This window comes from Mchenga conophoros, linkage group LG19 (assembly GCF_057382185.1).
Source record: "Mchenga conophoros isolate Kocher_MC1m ecotype Shallow Benthic linkage group LG19, M_conophoros_male_GT1.1, whole genome shotgun sequence".
Classification (NCBI taxonomy): Eukaryota; Metazoa; Chordata; class Actinopteri; order Cichliformes; family Cichlidae; genus Mchenga; species Mchenga conophoros.
Genome location: NC_140544.1, coordinates 10,752,047 through 10,771,219, shown reverse-complemented (window position 1 = coordinate 10,771,219; position 19,173 = coordinate 10,752,047). Strand labels below are relative to the sequence as shown.

Sequence of the window (19,173 nt, the reverse complement as noted above, 5' to 3'; positions counted from 1 at the left end):
GTGTCTGAATCTGAGCAGAGAGTACAGCCTCGAACGCATCACACTCATCCTGCTTCTATCATTCTGGTCTAACTTCATTTGGGTTTAATCTTTCCAAACTGGTTTCCTGAACCCTGCACATAAATGTATTTGAAGCATAATGTGGCCTTCCTGCTCTTTAGCGTAACCAGTGGCTGCGCACTGTGGTCGTAACTCAATATTTCCATTTATGGAGCCGTCTCTTTATTGTTGACATGAAAAAATAACGCCTACGTCCTTCAGTGCGTTCTTGACCTGATTCGATGTGGTGATGATGTTTGTGTAAATCATGGAAATGATTCTGTCATCATACACTTCACTTGTCTCAGGCTGTTATTTATATGTACAGTTAAAACATGTCCCAGACTGTTGATTTGAGCAGTGACATCTTTGGATCTTCGCTTCAGTCTGAACGAACACTTACCAAATATAAGTTCAACACTTTGAGTCAACTTCAAAAATAGTTTGCTTTAATTATCATTAACTAGCAAAGGTTTAGGCCTCGCCCAGTCCTGAAACTGCTCGTCAGTCAGTTGTCCACTTACTTTTGAGCGTCTCAAAATGGGGAGCTGTTTGTAAAAATAGCTGCAGTTCTGTCAAACTAGTCATTCTTGTGGAAATTACATAAAAATGAATAATTGTCCAGAAACCTGTGGGCTCAGTGTAGGTGGGGAATGGAAAATAAACAGCAGTACCATGTGCTGCATGTGTGGAGAGGATTCGTGTCAAATTTTTTCAAATTAAAAAGGAAAGTATTTGTATCTGAAACATCGTCTGAGGTCAGGCAAGTGTGGGTAACTTCAGAAGTAGTTCAGAGTTTCAGGTTAGTCTCATTTTCCACGGCGGCATAAACCACTGTAACTGAAATTCCCCAATACAAAGTTTGTAGTAGCAACCAAATTCTGCATGTAGTTACACACACGGGTAACCGTGCACGAATGATTTTGCAATATCAAATTCACATTGAATGATAATTCGTGGTGCATTTAGTGTTTAAGGATGTTTTTTAGCTCATCTGCGACCTGCAGATCTGATCCTCATTTATGAAAAGCTCTTAGATTTAAGCAATCAGCACAACTTTGAAGCAGGGAAGAGAGTTTAATCAGGAATGACTCATGGACTAAAAGACAAAAGAGAAAGAGGCTGAAATGAAACCAAAACTGAGCGAGAACAAGATGCTGGCATTCAGGACAGAAGAGGTTCATGTTCAGCTCGTTCCAGGCGTCCAAACGTTCATCGTTGGCTTTTTCAAACAAATTAATCTTTTTGTTTTGTTTTGTTTTGTTTTTACAGGTTTCTAAGTGTCATGTTCAAGGCTGAAATATTGTCAGCTCTGTTTTGTTCCCGATCATAAATGTTTACGAATTAAGAAAAAAGAAAAAGAAGCTGCAGTTCCTCTGAGATCCACTAGAGGCTCCAGCAGTGAGGTTCGGCCTGTTTACGGCCTGATACAGAAAGTCTCTCTTCATATCAGCTGCACAGGGGGAGGATGTTTTTGTAATGCACCCGTTTAAAACTTTATTAAGACTTAAAGTTTGCAGTATTTTGGGGGTGTGGCCTCTTTGACTGACAGGTGGATGCTATACATGCTAGCAGTCTGCTCAGCTCCACCTCAGCTATTGCAGACCCGGATCTGCACCTGTATTTGTGCTGTTTGCATGTTTTTATGCAGTTGTGTGACTAATACTGTGGCAGCTGTGACGTTGTTGTGCTAACAGACCATCCAAGAGGCTGGAAACTCAGGACTCTGGCTCCTGTTATGGTAGCTTGACTGCAAAAGGCACAGCTGGGTCACAGTGGCCGTATCCATCTCTTGTATACAGTTGTTGTTTATAAGACTCGAGTTAATTTGCCAAAAAAGGGAAAAACCACAAATTTATTGTCATTTTTCAAAATTTTCTATCAGTGTCGTGTTTGTTCTGGTTTCTCATTTTAAAGTAAATTTAATCTTTGCATCAGGAAGGAGGCGGAAGAAGAGCGTGGATGGCGGTAACAGGGCGGGACTGCCCCACAAACCTTCCATTGTTTTTCTTGTTAAATGTAAAGTTACTGAGTTGATGTCAGACTGTGGGGGTTGCAGGCTGGCACATATTCTACTCACGCTAACTTATTCCAGAATAACATCAGTTTTGAAGATTTGAAGGTGAAGCAGGATGGAGGTATACCTGGAGCAAATCTACAGGAAACAAATGAAACTGTGTGTTTGTGCACTTTGTGTTTTCGCTTCCTTTAACACAGAGACTAAGTTTCCAATCCCCCCCCCCCCTCTCTCTCTCACACACACACACACACACACACACACACACACACACACACACACACACACACACACACACACACCCTGGCCTTCTTTACCACCTTCATCCTGCATATAACCACACAGTGACTGTTTCCATTTCCACAGAAGTGTAAGGGTTGAAATGGGGTCATCTGCTTTTGTCGCACACTGTGTTTGTTGAATATCAGACGATTTGATTCACAGCATTGTCTTATTATTTTGCGCCTACAGAATCTGTGTAATCTGAACTCAGATCTGTGACGGCGCAGGTTTTCCAGCAGCTGATTTATAGTTTGGGTGTTCGGTGACTTGAGTTTTGTGGGTTGTTATCGACTCACAGATGTATTTAAGCAACACGAGCTTTAAAAACAAACAAACCGAAACTGGTGCGAATCTGTCCTTATCCACGTTTTTATCTTTTATTTATTCATATTTTGGTCATTACATCAAATATATTTCTCCCTTTGTGTTTGATGAGATTGAATCAGCACAAATATTAAAAATAAATGGAACTAGAAAATATGTCAGTGGGAACACGATTTAAATTAAAAGTTTCATAAAGACAACAACAATAATATCAAAATAAGTCATCATGTTTCTGTTTTTTGAAATATATCTTTACATTATGATTGTCTTTTATTTTAAATGTATTAAAGTATTTCAGTGTTCTGTGTTTGTGCTGATTCATTTTTTTTCTGCTGTTTTCGTGCAGCACCTGATGAAAGGAGTTCATTACCGCTGGGGATTCTTTGCACCCAGCGGCTGTGCCTTGGATGAAATCAGGGACATGGTGGATGCAAAACAGGTATGACGCTGTATTTACCCTGCGAGCTGAACATGGATGCTGTTCCATCGTGGTTTAACACTGTTAGCACATTAAATACCACAGACTGTATGTAAAAATGAGCATAGCTACTTCAACTCTGCCTTGTTTTCCTTAATAGCCCCCCTGGTTGGATGTTTCTGGAGACGTCATGGCCTCGTATATATATACACATATACACATATACAGCTGACTCCCACTCCAAAGGTGTGTAGTCTTACCACTACACTACCCAGCTCACAACTTCATATCTCCAGTTCCCCACTTTACCCTCTATCTGAAACGTGCCCTTGTGCAAACCTTCTTCTGTTTGGCTGTTTCCATCAACGGCACCCGTTGCTTGTTAGCTCCGCCTCATTCTCTTTCACCTGGAAGTCCATCATAGCTGCCTCTTTTCATGGAAGACTCCTGTGTTGAGGAATCAAAACCTGTTATTTGTAGTGGGTGGGTGTGGCTTCTGTGCCTCTGACATCATAGAGTTCTAAGAGTTGAAAAAACTGATAAATTGTGTGTTCAGAGCAGCCTGTGCTTTTGGCTTACAGGGTAACTTGTCAATTCAGGGTCTGCAGCCTTAAAGTACGCAGCCTCAACGTTCCTCAAGGGCCGCGTACTTAAAGACCGCTAAGGCCGGAAGTGCTAGTATCACGTCTACCTCTTCTTAAAGTCAATAAAGAGTTCTTTTACTGATGGCATGAAGTTGGCTTTAATGTTAGTTGTAAGATCTTGGGGTTGTTACAGCTTCACCTTGATCACAAACTACGCCACCGTCGAACTAAAACATAACATAAAATCCAATGAGATAGTAAGACGAGTGAATTAAAGACATAAAATGATCTATATAACATACAAACATACCTCGCTGGCTGACCCATGCTTTGAGGCAGAAATGAGCACTTTACAGATACTTTTAAGAAACAACTTTCTCTGAATTAAATTGGCTTCTCTTGCTTCAACTTGCCATGCTCACACATCAACATGGGCGTGCATCTCCCTCAGGAGCACCAGTGGAACCAAAATGCAGTACAATAGTTCCTACATGAGAATTTTCACAATAAATGACCTAATGGCATATAAAATATGCATAGTGCAAAACAAAATACATTAACTGAAAGTAAGGCAGTAAAACTCCCACCAAATCACAAAACTATTGTGATTTCTACTTAAACATTATAATAGGAACATGTTTACAATTTAGCATTTATTCTGCTTCTAGCAATAACACAGTTTTGTGTACTGGCCTATCAAGGTACACTGGTTTGACAGTCCTTTTGCCATCCTTATCCAAGGTTGAATCACTGAGCAAAAGCTTAACCTTTCTAATTCTTCCATCTGCACTTGGATATATCTCTGTTACTCTTGCCAATTTCCACTTGTTCCTTGGAGAATTGTCCTCTTGGAGAATAACAATGTCATTCACCTTTGCATTCCTTTTATCTCTTTGCCAGATTTGTCTCTGTTGAAGATTGAGAAGGTATTCCTTTTTCCACCTAGTCCAGAATTCATTGGCCAAAAACTGAACTTGGCGCCATCTCCTTCTTAGGTACAGGTCCTGGCTCACAAATTTCTGTAGACGAGCAATAGCTTTAACCGCTCTTCTCCAGTCTGAGAATTTGGTGAGACGGTCTAGTATTGTTCTCCTTTCTTCTACTTTGGTGTTGAACACATGTACTGTTTTTAGCTCTGGATCATTGGGCTTGACTTCCGTAAACTTGCCATTTTCAACAGGTAGCTCGCTTTGCCACAAAAACTCTGGACCTTTAAACCAGTTAGAGTTGAGTAGCTGTTGGACACTGAGTCCTCTTGATGCATGGTCTGCAGGATTACTTTCAGATGGTACATGATGCCACTGTCGTGGGTCTGTGAGTGACCGTATCCTTTGAATCCTATTTGCCACAAACACGTGAAATCTCTTTGCATCATTATTCACGTATCCCAACACTACCTTGGAATCTGTCCAGAAGTGTTCTTCAAGATCACTTATCTCCAGTTCATTTCTTAACATTGCACTTGTTCTTGCGGCAACTACTGCAGCCGTTAATTCAAGTCTAGGGACAGTAGTGACCTTGGTTGGGGCTACACGTGCCTTTCCCAGGACTAGGGCACAATGAACATCACCCTTTGATGTTACTGTTCTTAAATAACTACACTCTCCGTAGCCTGTCACACTAGCGTCTGAAAAATGGTGTAATTCACACTGTGCAATGTCTGTGTTTGCAGGTAAGACATGTCTTTGAACTTTCACCTTTGACAGGTTTTGAAGATCTAGGAGCCAGGATTCCCACTGTGTGCTGAGATCATTTGAGAGTGGCTCGTCCCATCCAACTTTCTCTTGACATAACTGTTGCAGGATTTGCTTTCCTCTTAGGATGAACGGTGCCACAAATCCCAGTGGGTCATACACTGATGCTATTGTGCGCAGAATTCCTCTTCTTGTCATTGGGTGCTCTTTTACAGTTATTCTGAACTGAAATTCATCAGCAGAAACGCACCACTGAACACCAAGAGCCCTTTCCATTAATGGCTCTCCAAGTGCCAAATCTAAATCCTTAATACTTTCTGCACACTCTTCTCTCGGCAATGACTTTATCACATTTTCACTGTTTGATATGAACTTGTGTAATCTTAGTTTACCTGTGCTACACAGTTCTCTTGCCTCTTGGACTAGTTTTATGGCTTCTGACTCTGACATAACACTAACAAGTCCATCATCTACATAAAAGTTCCTTTGAATGAACCTTACAGTGTTTGGAGTGAACTTTCCCTCACCTTGCGTGGCTAGATGTTTTAACCCAAAGTTGGCACAGCCAGGAGAAGAAGCAGCGCCAAAGAGATGAACCTTCATTCGAAAGACTGAGGGTGGAACGCTTAGGTCACCATGCTCCCACCACAGGAAGCGTAAGTAGTCCTGGTCTTGAGGTGTTACATGAAACTGGTGAAACATGCGTTCCACGTCACACATTACAGCAACGGAGCCCTTCCTGAACCTACAGAGCACTCCCACCAAAGTGTTTGTGAGGTCAGGCCCTGTAAGCAGGTGCATGTTCAGCGAAGTGTCTTGATATTGTGCAGAGCAGTCAAAGACTACACGTATCTTGCCGGGCTTCTGAGGGTGGTATACCCCATGGTGGGGGATATACCAAACAGGTGTATTACAGAGTTCTTTCTCCGGCACTTTCTCTGCGTCACCACATGCTATCATGTTCGCCATAAAATTTGCATAGTCTGTGTAGTACCTTTGGTCCCTTTTGAATCTGCGTTCGAGACTACTTAAACGTTGCATTGCACTTGGCATGTTATTAGGAAGATCTGGCCTGTCGCCCTTGAAAGGCAGTGGCATCTCATAGTGTCCATCTAGCTTTTGCTTTATTCCTTCTTGTAGCTTTGTAATAAAGCGGACATCTTCTTGCGAAATGCTTGTCTCTTCCACTGCTCTCTCTGTAAAGTCTGATTCAAGTGCTTTGATTACATCTGGAAATGTTACTTCCTTTACTTGTGTCTTGCAGATGTAATGAACCTTATTCTTTAGTTTTGTGGGTGACTCAGTCTCTGGTATAACTTGTTTTACAATGATGCGGTGACTTACTCCAATTACATCATTACCTGTATCACATGAATCACAGTAGCTGATGATGCTCCAACCCAAATCTGTTCTCTGAGCGTATGGCTGGTTTTCTTCACCACATACGACCTCTCTGGGTATTAAGGCTTGTGTGCAGTTGTACCCTAAAAGGAGTCCTATATCACAGTCCAAAGGGGGTGCAATATGTTCAGTGAGATGCTCCAAATGTGACCATGCCCTTGCAGTGTCTGGAGTAGGAATATGACTACGATTAGCGGGTATAAAGTCCCGTGTGTAAACAACTGGTACAGTGAGTTTCTTCTTGGAAAACAGTCCTCTTATTTGCAGAGCTTCAAGTTTTGTGCATGGTACAGTAGTTTTCTTGGATGACATTGTAGATAGATTGAGCTTAACTTGAGTTTTGGTTGTGTCCAAGTTATTTGCTACTTCATTAAGAATAAATGAAGAATCACTCTGTGTGTCCAGCAGAGCGTAGATCAGTACTTCTTTACTTGGCTCATTTTGTGTGGATACGTAGACTGGGACTATTGCAGATGTCTGTGTGTTTTTACTTTCATGAGTCACTCTATTAGATGTGGTCTCATTGACTATGTCTTGTGACTGTGTTACCTGATGCTGGGTTTCCTTCAGTTCACTTACTTGTTGCTCTTTAGGTGGTTCTTTCTTTGCCTCTTGTCTTTGTCTTTCTTCATGCAGGCATGTAGGATGCCGTTTTGAGCATGTGTTGCATGTCATCTTGTTGCTGCAGTTCTTGGAGAGATGGCCACTATTTAAACAGCCAAAACATAATTTTTCGCCTTGAATAAATTTGACTCTCTCAGCGACAGGTTTCTCAGTGAACTTACGACACTTGTGTAAGCCGTGTCCTGCTCTTTTACAAAACACACAAGAGACCATGCTTCTTTCAGTAGAGTTAGTTGTGAAGATTTTCACTGTATCTTGTCTCTTAGGAATGGGTGTAGGTTGAGGTTTTGTCTTTGGTTGGTCAAAGTCACTTTGTCTTATGGCTTGGTATGATGTAATGGGATTACATGCGATACTTGCCTCCATTGACAGGAATGTTACAAAGTAACTGAAACGTGGGAATCTTTTGTGCTCCAGCTGGTACTCTGTAGCCTTTCGGTTCCACCTGTTACTTAACCAATCTGGTAGTTTAGCAGCAAGTCTTTGATTCTCAATGCCATCATTGAGAATGTTCAGATTCTCATTATTAGTCATTGCAGATTGGCAGCTTTGTAAAAAGTCCACAAACTTTCTTAGCTCTGCACTATCCTTTCCTGTGACCTTTGGCCAGGTGTGTAACTTGTCTCTAAAGGCCTTAGCAATGACAAAAGGCTCTCCATAACGTTCATTGAGGATATTCCATGCTGCCTCATATGAGTCTTCAGAGCCAATCAGAAAATAGCCATCTAAGGCTTCCTTAACACAGCCACCAACATACTTCTGTAGAAAAAATATCTTTTCGGCAGTGGGAATGTTCTTTCTCTCTATTAGAGTCTGAAAGGACGCCTTCCAATGCTTAAACTTAAGTGGATCCCCACTAAATACCGAGGGCTCTGGAATAGGCAGTCTATTAGCTGACATAGCTTCTGCCAAAACCTTTACAAGCTCACCTGTGCTCTCATAAGTGACATTTAACTCTCTTCGTGGTTGTAAGGGTTGATTAGCAGTATTCTTGGACTCTGTTACCTGTAAGTTTGCAGGGTTTAGAGTGACTCTTTCTTGCTTTACTGAAACGTAGTCTTCCTCATAAACTTGTAGTTTTGCCTGTGCTGCCTTGAGTCCTTTCAGATTTTCCAATCTTTCAATTTCTCTTCTTAAGTCCTCAACTGACTTCCTCCTTGCAGCACTTTCCTCTTGTTGTCTCTTTATCACGGCCGCTTTCTCCCTTTCTCTTTGTAACTTGCGCTCAGTTTCCTCCTTTTCCTCTAGGAGACGTTGTGACATTGCAGCAGCTGCTTGCTCTGCGGATATGCGTTTGTCTTCTTCTTCAAGCATTTGCATTCTTTCTCTGTACTTCTCTTGTTCTGTCATTATCTGAAGCACAGCCTTTGTGGCTTCATACTCTGCTGCAGCTTCTTGTCTTTTGGAGGAGGAACCATTAGAAAGAACTGTATTGGCTTTAAATGGACTATGAACTGAGACACTAACAGAGCTAGAGGATGTAAATATAGAGCCTGCATCAGGCCATACAATCTCCTCTTGAGTTTCTCCTTTAATGTGACATTTGATCTTTTGCAAAACTACTGTAGTCACTGATGTGCATTTGTCTAGCTTGGAACGCATATCATGAGGTGGTCCATCCATTGCTCTGTATTCATCATAAATATCATTAAGCTCGGCTGCTTCTCTTTGTACAACGTTCATGTGACCTTCAAGAATGTCAGGTGGATCTCCTTTTATAACAGATTTTTTTGCCACCTTGATTAATGCTTTCCATCTGTCATAAATACTGTCAAAGCGACGTTGCAACCCTTGTAACCTTTGATTATGGAATTCTTTTCCTTTTTCTGTGAGCATGCGAGACCTTTCACTTCTACGTTGCTCTATTTGCACTGTTTGCTCTAAAGAGGTTTCATCCACTTGCCTTGCAGCTTGTTCTGCACTGGGAGCTTCAATTTCTGTCTCATTTGTGTCTGACATTTTGTTTTTCTTGTAATGCATTTATTTGTTGATGCAAAATCTCCCTTTAACTTGACTTGAGTAATGAATTGTGAACTTGGGTGCATTAATTCCCTTCTTGCTAACTTGTGATGCTGTTGTTGTCAGGCTTAACACAGTTCCTTATTGTTTCTCCTTCCTTGTGTCATCTTTCCAAACATAAACTTTAATGTCTGGCTTCTGGACATCTTTATGAAGAAGCAACTGTGAACTTGTGTGTCCATTAACATTTGCAGCAGCTTGGTCCTTGGTGCACTGGCACGATGTTGCCACCAGGGGGCCGGGAATCATGCAGGTCCGAGTTCGACTATCACTTCTACCTCTTCTTAAAGTCAATAAAGAGTTCTTTTACTGATGGCATGAAGTTGGCTTTAATGTTAGTTGTAAGATCTTGGGGTTGTTACAGCTTCACCTTGATCACAAACTACGCCACCGTCGAACTAAAACATAACATAAAATCCAATGAGATAGTAAGACGAGTGAATTAAAGACATAAAATGATCTATATAACATACAAACATACCTCGCTGGCTGACCCATGCTTTGAGGCAGAAATGAGCACTTTACAGATACTTTTAAGAAACAACTTTCTCTGAATTAAATTGGCTTCTCTTGCTTCAACTTGCCATGCTCACACATCAACATGGGCGTGCATCTCCCTCAGGAGCACCAGTGGAACCAAAATGCAGTACAATAGTTCCTACATGAGAATTTTCACAATAAATGACCTAATGGCATATAAAATATGCATAGTGCAAAACAAAATACATTAACTGAAAGTAAGGCAGTAAAAGCTAGGCTTGTGAAATGGGACGGTCTAGCCTTCAGAATTAAGTCATGAGCTCTCTCAGTGGAGTGAAACTCAGCCGTCTGCTCCTTGCTGTCTAAAATATAATCAGACGCTGACGTAGATTCTCGACCATCTCACACTTCTGTTTAATCAGTTTTCTGTTTGACGTTTAGTCAGCTGTGTGAAAATCCCGGAGGAACCCCCCCGAGGGATTAATAAAGTTTTTATTTAATCTAATCTAATAACTTTAATCTCAGCCAAACCGATTTACTCACGAACAAATAAAACACTGAAAAAGGCCAAACAATAACATGTTTAAGTTATTTGAAGTTTACTCAGCTACATTCTCGCCTGAAAATATGTTAAAAGTTTATTTTGCGACCCAGAAAGAGTAACAAGAGTAATGGTGGCTCCGGGAGATTTTCGGGAGGGGCACTGAAATTCGGGATTCTCCTGGAAAAATCGGGAGGGTTGGCATGTACGCACTCTGGAGGAACATGTTATGGCATGACCAACACCAGGGATCTATATAGCAAAAGGAAGAAAGGATTTTTGTATTAGGAACGTTAGAAAAACCAAAAGTAAACCTACTCTAAGCTGTAGCTGGCAGGACTTTTATTGTAACAAACTCAGTGCGAGTGATTTACCAGTAATAACAGTTTAACACTAAAATGGTGGAAGGTGTGGGTCCATCAAGAAGTGAGCAGCTTTCTAAATGCTGTGCATGATGTTTACAAAATGAAACGATGGACAGGTCATTACTATGCTGACTATGGAGCTAGCGTGAAGCTTAGATTAGCTGCAAACTCAATGCTTTCTTTCACTCGCTGTCCTTATTTATATTATAGCATTTCGGTCTGTGTGACCTTCGTCAGGTACAGAGATGAAGGTCGCATTAGCATGTTCGTGTGACTTGTTATTTGAATGCTTCAGAAATCCAGAGGTCAATAACAACAGGTCGAGTCTCCTAAAATAGCCACATAATAAAAATAAAGCTGAAAACACTGTTCAGAGTAGAGTAACATGCACATTTTATTTCTCACCTTTCTAAAACTAAAACTACTCTTCTGAAAATGTAGCTTACACCAGTGGTGGCAGCAGTAGAAGGACAGTATGGTGGCTGTGACAGGTTTTGGTGACATTGTTTGTAGATGAAAACAGGTTTATTCTGCCAAGTTCAGATGTGCCAACAGTACAGACATTCTGTACTTAAGTAGAAGTACAGATACTAGTGTTGAAAAATACTCCAGTAAAGTCGAAGTACTGATTCAACTTTTACTCAAGTAAAAGTAAAAAAGTACAGGCTCAGAAATGTACTGAAAGTAAAAAGCACCTCTTTGGAGGACATTTCTATTCAATTCAATACAATTATTTATACAATGTCAAATCACAACCACAGCTGTGGCTCCAGCTGTTTGTGACCAAAGCTGCCTGAACCATGTGCTATATTATTGTATTTGAAAGGAATACAAACTTTATTTCAGTCTAAATTTTCAGTCTAATAATTCTACTCATCTTGAATCAGTTCAGTTGAACATGAGCAGAGAAAAAGAAGGAAAGTAAAAATATGTTTCTATTTCCTGTTGCCTCCATTGTAGAGGGGACTTTGCCTCTAAACAGGAAATGTGTGCAGTCAGGGGTTAAAGTGGATTCAGGTGGGGGAACACTAAAAGTGGTTATAATGTCTCAGTGTGGGGAAAAGAATCAAGCTCACAATAATTAAAAGCTCCAGTGATTTTCTTAGTGTACAGGCTGTGATCAGCTGACCTGCTGCTCTCTGTGGATGTACACACCTGGATTCATCCAGATGTGAGCAGATGTTTCATGAGTTGTCCTGGCTGATTTCATCCTCTACACTGACAGTACGCTGTTTATGCTCTCTTTATATTAGACACTAGTGATGGCCCGCTTGAAGCTGACGCTCCGGTGCGTGTGTCAAAAAAATCAACACACTGCTTCAGAAGCACTGTATCGAAGCTTGATTCGTTTGGCCAGAGTCACGTGATCGGTGACGTCCGAATGGTTTAAAAGGAAGTGAATCATTTGCGGGATTTGTGGAGTGTTTTGATGGTGACAGATAGCGAACCACTGATCATTCCACTGAGAGATTTGAAACCAGCGAGGAATAGAGGAGGTTCTGTTGTGTGGGAGTATTTTGAGTTGATTTTGGTCAGTCGGGTGGGTTTTCCAGCTTTGTGTTGTGGCCGTTTGCTTTTGTTTTGTGCGTGTTTATTTTATCTTATAATGGGAAAAAACTTAAAATGTCAAAAAATCTGCTTCCATAATATAAATATCATTAAATAACTTTAGAAAAACTTCCACTTGACTCTTTACATGTAATGTTATAAAAATATATATTTTATTGTTTAATTAATCTGAAAATGTTAGTCTGCCAAATGTGCAGCAATTTAATCTATTTATTCTCTTTAGCTGATAGTTTGTGGGGCCCAGGTAGACTGTATAACTGCATCTCTACCAGTTTCTCTGCACTCCAGCCTCTTCTGTGCCATGTGAAGGGAATTTCCTTAATGCAGGAGAAATGATCTCCATGAAAAGGAACAGGTTCGGCCATCACACACTAGAACAAATTCTCTTCTTAAATAAAAATGAAAAAGGGCTACTTTAAATGCATCATGTTTTTAATTTGCAAGTTCGTAAGCATTTTCCCTTTCCCTTACGTCAAGAAGTGATGAAAGTGGTGTATTTGGCTGAGCTTTCCGTCAGAGGTATCTGCCAAAACCCCATATTAGCGTCCAGCTTGCTGAATATGCTGGCACCAGCCAATCTGCCCAATGTTTCCTCCAGCGATGGCAGTATGTACTTCTCTCGACACACAGACTCATTGAGGTGTGTAAGGTCGACACATATGCGTACATCTTCTGTCTTCTTCGGTACCACCACCATGCCTGAGCACCAATCAGTTGGCTCCTCAATCCTGCTGATCACCCCTAGTTCTTCCATACGGGCCAGCTCCTGCTTAACTTTGTCCATCAGAGGCAACGGGATTCTCCGTGGCGTCTTCAAGGAAAAAGGTTGAGCTCCAGGTTTCAGTTTGATGTCGTACGGCTGACGTACTTCACCGAGACCACTGCACAGCTTTGGGTAGCACTTTTTAAGCGTCTCTATAGTTATGCTCTCAAGACGAGCCACAAGCTCCAGCTTGCTAATGGCAGGTCTCCCCAGCAAAGCAGTGTGCAGGTGTCTGATGACAAAGACATCCTCAAGTATTTCTTTGACTCCCTTCCTCAGTGCAAGCTCACTGACACCAACGACATCCAAACGACTCCTCCTGGGACTGAGCATACATACATACATTGATGTTCATATCGATATCAGCTGGATAGTGTAGTGGTAAGACTCTACGCCTTTGGAGTGACAGTCACAAGTTCAAGTCCTGCTTGAGCCTCTGCATTCAGTGCTTATCTCTCATGGTGATGAGGTACAACACATGTGCTACGGCAAGGAGGAGTCAGGACGCCAAGACAGGGGGGATATCGTCCTCCCCGAGGTCGGCAACGTCAGGAAGGAGCAACATTTAGCTTAGGATGTGAGGTTTGTTGAGAGAGAGATCAAGTACTGAGAGCGCAATGAGAGTTCTAAGAGTACTTGAACTGGTGGCATCCTTCAAAGGCTACGTGGTGTTAGGAGACATTACTCTAAAAGCTAACAGCAGGCTAAGATGATCAAATTTCCTCCTGTGTAGGAATCTAGGAAGTTAGAACTATTTATTCTTCCTTTTAACTAAATACTATAAAAGTTTAATCTTTGTTCAAGTAAGTAGTTTTTTTTTTTTCCAGTTTCCAGTTCCAAGTGTTAACATCCTACGACAGGTAATTTGATTATCTTAGCCTGCTGTTGCTTTATGAGTAACGTCTCTTAACACGACGTAGCCTTTGAAGGATGCCACCAGTTCAGTACTCTGTAACTCTCTCAACAAACCTCACATTTTAAGCTAAATGTTGCTTCTTCCTGACGTTGCCGACCTCGGGGAGGACGATATCCCCCGTCTTGGCGTCCTGACTCCTCCTTGCCGTAGCACATGTGTTGTACCTCATCACCATGAGAGATAAGCACTGGATTCAAGCAGGACTTGAACTTGTGACTCTCACTCCAAAGGCGTAGAGTCTTACCACTACACTATCCAGCTGATAGCGACATGAGCATCAATATATATATATATATATATCACATCTTCTATTTAAAAAAAAAAAAAAAAGAAGAATTAAAAACTTCTTCAAAAAAGTAATTCAGGTATTTATTTTTTTTTGCAGCTATTTTCTTTTTAAAGGTGTCTCAAACTATTTACAGCACAATCAGCTGTTCTGCATCATTGTTCTGACACACACAACAAAGCTATTGACTACACTACACACTGATTATGGCGCAAATCTCTCACAGTGAGGGTGTTTTTGGTTTTGTTTTTGCTCACAGGCTTTCGAGCGTTTCCTTATAAAACAATGTTTTTACCGTTTCTTCCTGCAGTAAATATAAACAACGATCAACACAATTTAAAAACTGGTATAAAGTCCACACTTTTCCCGTCAGTTGTTCCGTCTGTCCTGCTCACGTCTCCAATGGTTGTACACGTTGTCATTAACGTGTCATAGCCTGTCAACCACATTGGTTAGCTGCGTATATACGAATGTGAATCGCATCATTGGCTGGACTATGGGATACGGTGGCATCGTTCTGATCCCATATGGGAGCAGCCAGTCACTGACTCACACTGCAAAACAGAATTGTTAAAGTTTTAATTTCAATTCAGGTTAGATTTTTTTGTGCGCAACGCAGATGTTCTGTGCGCAGAGACGTGCCAGCAGTGCGCATGTGCGCAGCTTAGAGGGAACATTGCATACATACATAGACCTCGATCTGGGTACTGGATTATATCTTCTTTCTTCATGACTACTGCTCACTGAATCATGGACTGTATTCACACAATCGTTAAACAATCATTTTAACAGATTAACAGATCCAGATTAGCACCGACTCCTAAGAGTTCATCTTTAGATCGGGTCTCGTCCCGTCTCTGGCAGCATCTACACACTGACCCACATAAATCCTTTAACAAATAAACCCAGTAACCAAGCAGAAGCCGTCCTTCATGGAGGCCCGTGCTGTAAGTGCCCTCAGTGAGTCTCTGCAGCATAAGGAGAGTCACTGTTGCTCCTCTTCCTCTTTCCGTTCTCTCCATCATCGTATCCGTCCGTCTGTCCAGTGTCCGTGGTTTGGTGAGAACGGGGAGTTTCTGGAAATTTCTGTCCAGGTGCCAGCACCTGTCTGACAGTCACATTCACTCTGGAGCTCTGGATGTACCTGGAGCAGACAGCCCATTCCTCCTCGGACACCGGCTCCACCACGGAGCCTTCCTGTGGTGGGGGGGTCTGGATGCTTCCCCCCGTCTCTAATGCCAGACGCCCCGGAGGTGGGGGGAGGATTCGTGGGACTGCGTGGTACAGAAGGCGGCTGGGCCCTGACATCACCATCACGTCCCCACTGTGCATGAGCATGGCTCTGGGGGGGTCCTGTCTGTGGGGGCCGCCCAGGAGAAAGATGGCTGACTGACCAAAACTGTAAAGACAACACGGAAAAACAGGGAATTCAAACATGTCCTTCGCATAACGACGGTGAAAAAACAAGCGTCCCACCTAAACGACAGCAGCGGTCGAGTGTGGTCCAGCTCCGACTCGTCCACGTGGATTCCCAGAGAAGAGTCTGATCGGTAATAGTTGAGGATTCCCGCTTCCGAGATAAAGCCAGGGAAGCCGCAGGCAGCTGTCACGTGAGCGGAGAGGAGGTGGAGGTCACGTGGGAAAGGAGTGTGACTGCTGGGAGAGTACGTCTGCAAACAGGAGGGGAGGAGTGAGATGAAGAGAAAGGGCGCCACAACAGACCGTGGCAAACGTTTGCTCTGAAACCGTCCCCGCCTGTGCTGCTGGAGGAGCAGCAGCGAAGAGGTGAAGCAGATGCTCACCTTTGTGTCCCAGTTGTAATGATAGCCCAGCGTGACCCAGCGCAGCCGCTCCAGGAGAGTCCGCGCTTCTCGTTTTCCAGCCGGAGAAGATCTGCGGATCAAAGTTTTACATATTGTGTTATTTCTTAAATCTGTAGATCTGGAACACATTGCATTGTTAAATAGTCTGGTCTGTTACTGTACTGGAGCAACTGTAACCACATAATTTCCTTAGGGATCAGTAAAGTATGCTGATGAAATAGGTTAAAGAGGAAGACGAGGGCACACAGTTTGTTCAAAGATCCGACAGCAGCTGAGCTCCCCAAACCTGCAAACAACAGTGAACCTTAAAACAGCGCCACCTGGTGGCACTGAATTCATTAGACACTGCAGCAGTCGAGCACCAAGGATTTTCAGTAATTAAACACTTGAGTTGCTTTTTCTTGCATAAAATAGGAAACAGAGGCTCCGAGGTTTTGTTTGCACTCTCATAAACACTAACCCTTCCTCACTTTTTCACTTCACTCTCAGCTTTCACAGCAGAAGGTCACAAAAAGCAGCTGCTCGACACCAACGATGGCAATACGAACATCAGGTTAAAGAAACAATCTGCGCTCCTGTCAACATTAGCGGAACGTCAGGCGAATGTCAGAATTGTCGGGGGAACATCAGAGGAACATTTGGGAAAAATCTGAGGAACATTGGAGAAATGTTCGAGGAACATTGGGGGAAGATCAGAGGAATGTTAGAGGAATGTTGGGGGAGAAAAAGCGGCATTTTAAACGGGGTCATTTGCATAATTTGAGGATTTGGAAGAAGCGAAACGGTTTGAAAATCAGCTGTAAACTCAGAGCTCTGATGGTCTTTAGCCATGCTCAGACCGCCACCTCCAAACACGCACACGCACACGCACACATGACCAGGCGCAGATACACCTGAGCAGCTGGTGGCTGTGGTGGTGTCGCAGTGACCCCTGCTGGTAGGAGACTGTTTACCTTCATCGGGAGGTCGAGCTCCTCCTGCTGTGACCTGTCCAGCACGTACCTGTACACACCTGTGAGTCTCACCTCAGGCTGTGCACACTCTGTCCCCAGATGTCCTGAGTCTCTAAGGGGGACATGTGCTTGTCCAGGTTGCAGATGTTTGGTTTCTGAGGGTAAATCTTCAGACACTGTCGGAGCCAAAACGGCTGCGTGCCGCGCAGGAACGGATCGGAGATGAAGATGAACCCTGGACGAGGAAGAGCGCAGAATCATCATCATCATCATCATCGTGTACCCAGAGCACTAAACTCGGTCCAGTTCATGGGCCATCTTCAGATGAAGCATTTGTTACCTGCTTCATCTGAAGCAAGTAACAAAGACATAAAGCAGCTCGTGTGTTCAGCAGCAGGCCACAGCAGAGTGAATGCAGAGCATCGTCTTCATCCAGCGAGGACTCGCTGGATGAAGACGATGCTGACATTACGTTCCCAGTGGACAGCCAATCAGAACTGTCCATTACAGTCGAGACCATTCTACTGAGCTAGACTAAAAACACTTCAGTTCCTGAAACATGGAAAAATGAGACCAACTCTCAGTAACCTGCCTCAGAGCCGGCTTCTCCCTACGCTTTACCTCACAGTACGAGGCGCCGCGAGGCAACTGTCGCTGTTATTTGGTTCTTTACAGCCGGACTGAATTGAACCAGACCGCACGCATCCAAACTTTATTTAAACTCTGACGTGCGCGTGTACCTGGGTGTCCTCGCAGGCCGAAGGCTCGCCACTCTCTGACGGGCTGTAATCCGACTCTAGTGGCTTCTACATCGCTCACCGTGGCGGCGTCGAGGTTAACTGGAACAATCTACACACACACACACACACACACACACATCATTAGCAGACGTCAGGATTGTAAAATCATTTTCACTCAGGTGCTGTCTGCACCTGTTCTTCAGCAGACCTGAACCAGTCAGGTGACACCCAGTCCACTGTGACGTTAGTCAGGTGGATTCAGGTGATCTGCAGATTCAGACTGTTCGTGTTTGAACTCTGACCCTCACACCTGTCTGCTGCTTCGATCACCTTCAAACTTCCCTCTGTGACACACAGTCATCGGTATGATCGATGAAATGATCGATCCAGGTGAGTTTGATCAGAAATGAAAGTGGACAGATGAGGGCAGGTGGAGGTAACCTGTGGAACTGTTCACTTTGTTGGTCAGAGAAGTCAAACTTCAAACTGACCCATGAAGAAGAACAAGGAGAAAGATGGCTGCTAGACGCCGGGAGCGCGCTTTGCTCTCACCTGTTCACCGGGCGCACACCTGGAAAAGTCGATGACGTCGCTAAGGTCCGGCGGGGGGTTCCTTCTCCTGTAAAACTTGAATATCTTCCGAAACGAATCCTCTCCACCCTCCACCATGGAGGCTGCCATCTTAGCCATGACGTCACTGTCTTGCATGCCCTGCTCCGGAAGTAAAAACTAACAAAAATGAAAGAACAAAACAAACAAACAAACAGATATTTAAACAGTTAACAGCGCGAGCGGGGAGAGACAAACTGTAACATGTTTCTATGGCTGTATCCCAATTCAGGGTCTGCAGCCTTAAAGTGCGCAGCCTCAACGATCCTCAAGGGCCGCGTACTTAAAGACCGCTAAGGCCGGAAGTGCGAGGCTTGTGAAAATCTTTTGTTCATTTGTTTGTTTGTTTCTACATGAGCTTTGATCATTCTCTGTAAGATTAAGCTCAGCTATTGAACGGCGTATATTTTAAAGTAAAGGCTTTAAAACCAAGTTAGTACAAACGTCACTAATGTCACATAACTTTGCAGACATGTGGCCAACAGTAATGTTTTAATGTTCTTCGTTATTAAACATTTGCACATAAATAAGTGACATAATATTCAGTACTTAAAGTTTACTCTTCGGGCGCCCCTCATCCGCCGTTTTTTTTTCGGCAAAATTATCCACACCACCGCCGCGCTATGCATTCTGGGATATGTTGGGCCACGAAGTCTACACTGCCACAGCCTTAAAATTCAGGGAAATGAAGGACGCATTTCAGGGCCGCATTTCGAGCAGCCTTTG

The 19,173-nt window shown here is 43.0% G+C and overlaps 2 protein-coding genes across 3 annotated transcripts in view; one reads left to right on the top strand and one right to left on the bottom strand.

Annotated features, from left to right (window-relative positions):
• rtn4ip1 (reticulon 4 interacting protein 1) overlaps positions 1-19,173 on the top strand; it is a 32,556-nt gene that overhangs the window by 12,936 nt on the left and 447 nt on the right. The window contains exons 8-9 of one of the 2 annotated variants that reach the window (XM_085257569.1): positions 3,009-3,101; positions 3,241-3,537. In XM_085257569.1, coding sequence (XP_085113695.1) covers positions 3,009-3,101; positions 3,241-3,312 — 165 coding nt within the window. In that variant the 3' untranslated portion in view covers positions 3,313-3,537. Of the gene's footprint in view, positions 1-3,008; positions 3,102-3,240; positions 3,538-19,173 lie in introns of those variants that run through there. The other variant, XM_085257568.1, reaches the window with a different exon arrangement.
• LOC146551788 (nucleic acid dioxygenase ALKBH1-like) lies at positions 14,378-18,889 on the bottom strand. Its single transcript, XM_085257571.1, has 6 exons — positions 18,391-18,889; positions 17,839-17,947; positions 17,171-17,333; positions 16,125-16,215; positions 15,799-15,992; positions 14,378-15,721 (listed from the first exon to the last, which is right to left on the bottom strand). The coding sequence occupies exons 1-6, from the start codon at positions 18,544-18,546 to the stop codon at positions 15,280-15,282; spliced, it is 1,155 nt and encodes a 384-aa protein (XP_085113697.1). The 5' UTR covers positions 18,547-18,889; the 3' UTR covers positions 14,378-15,279.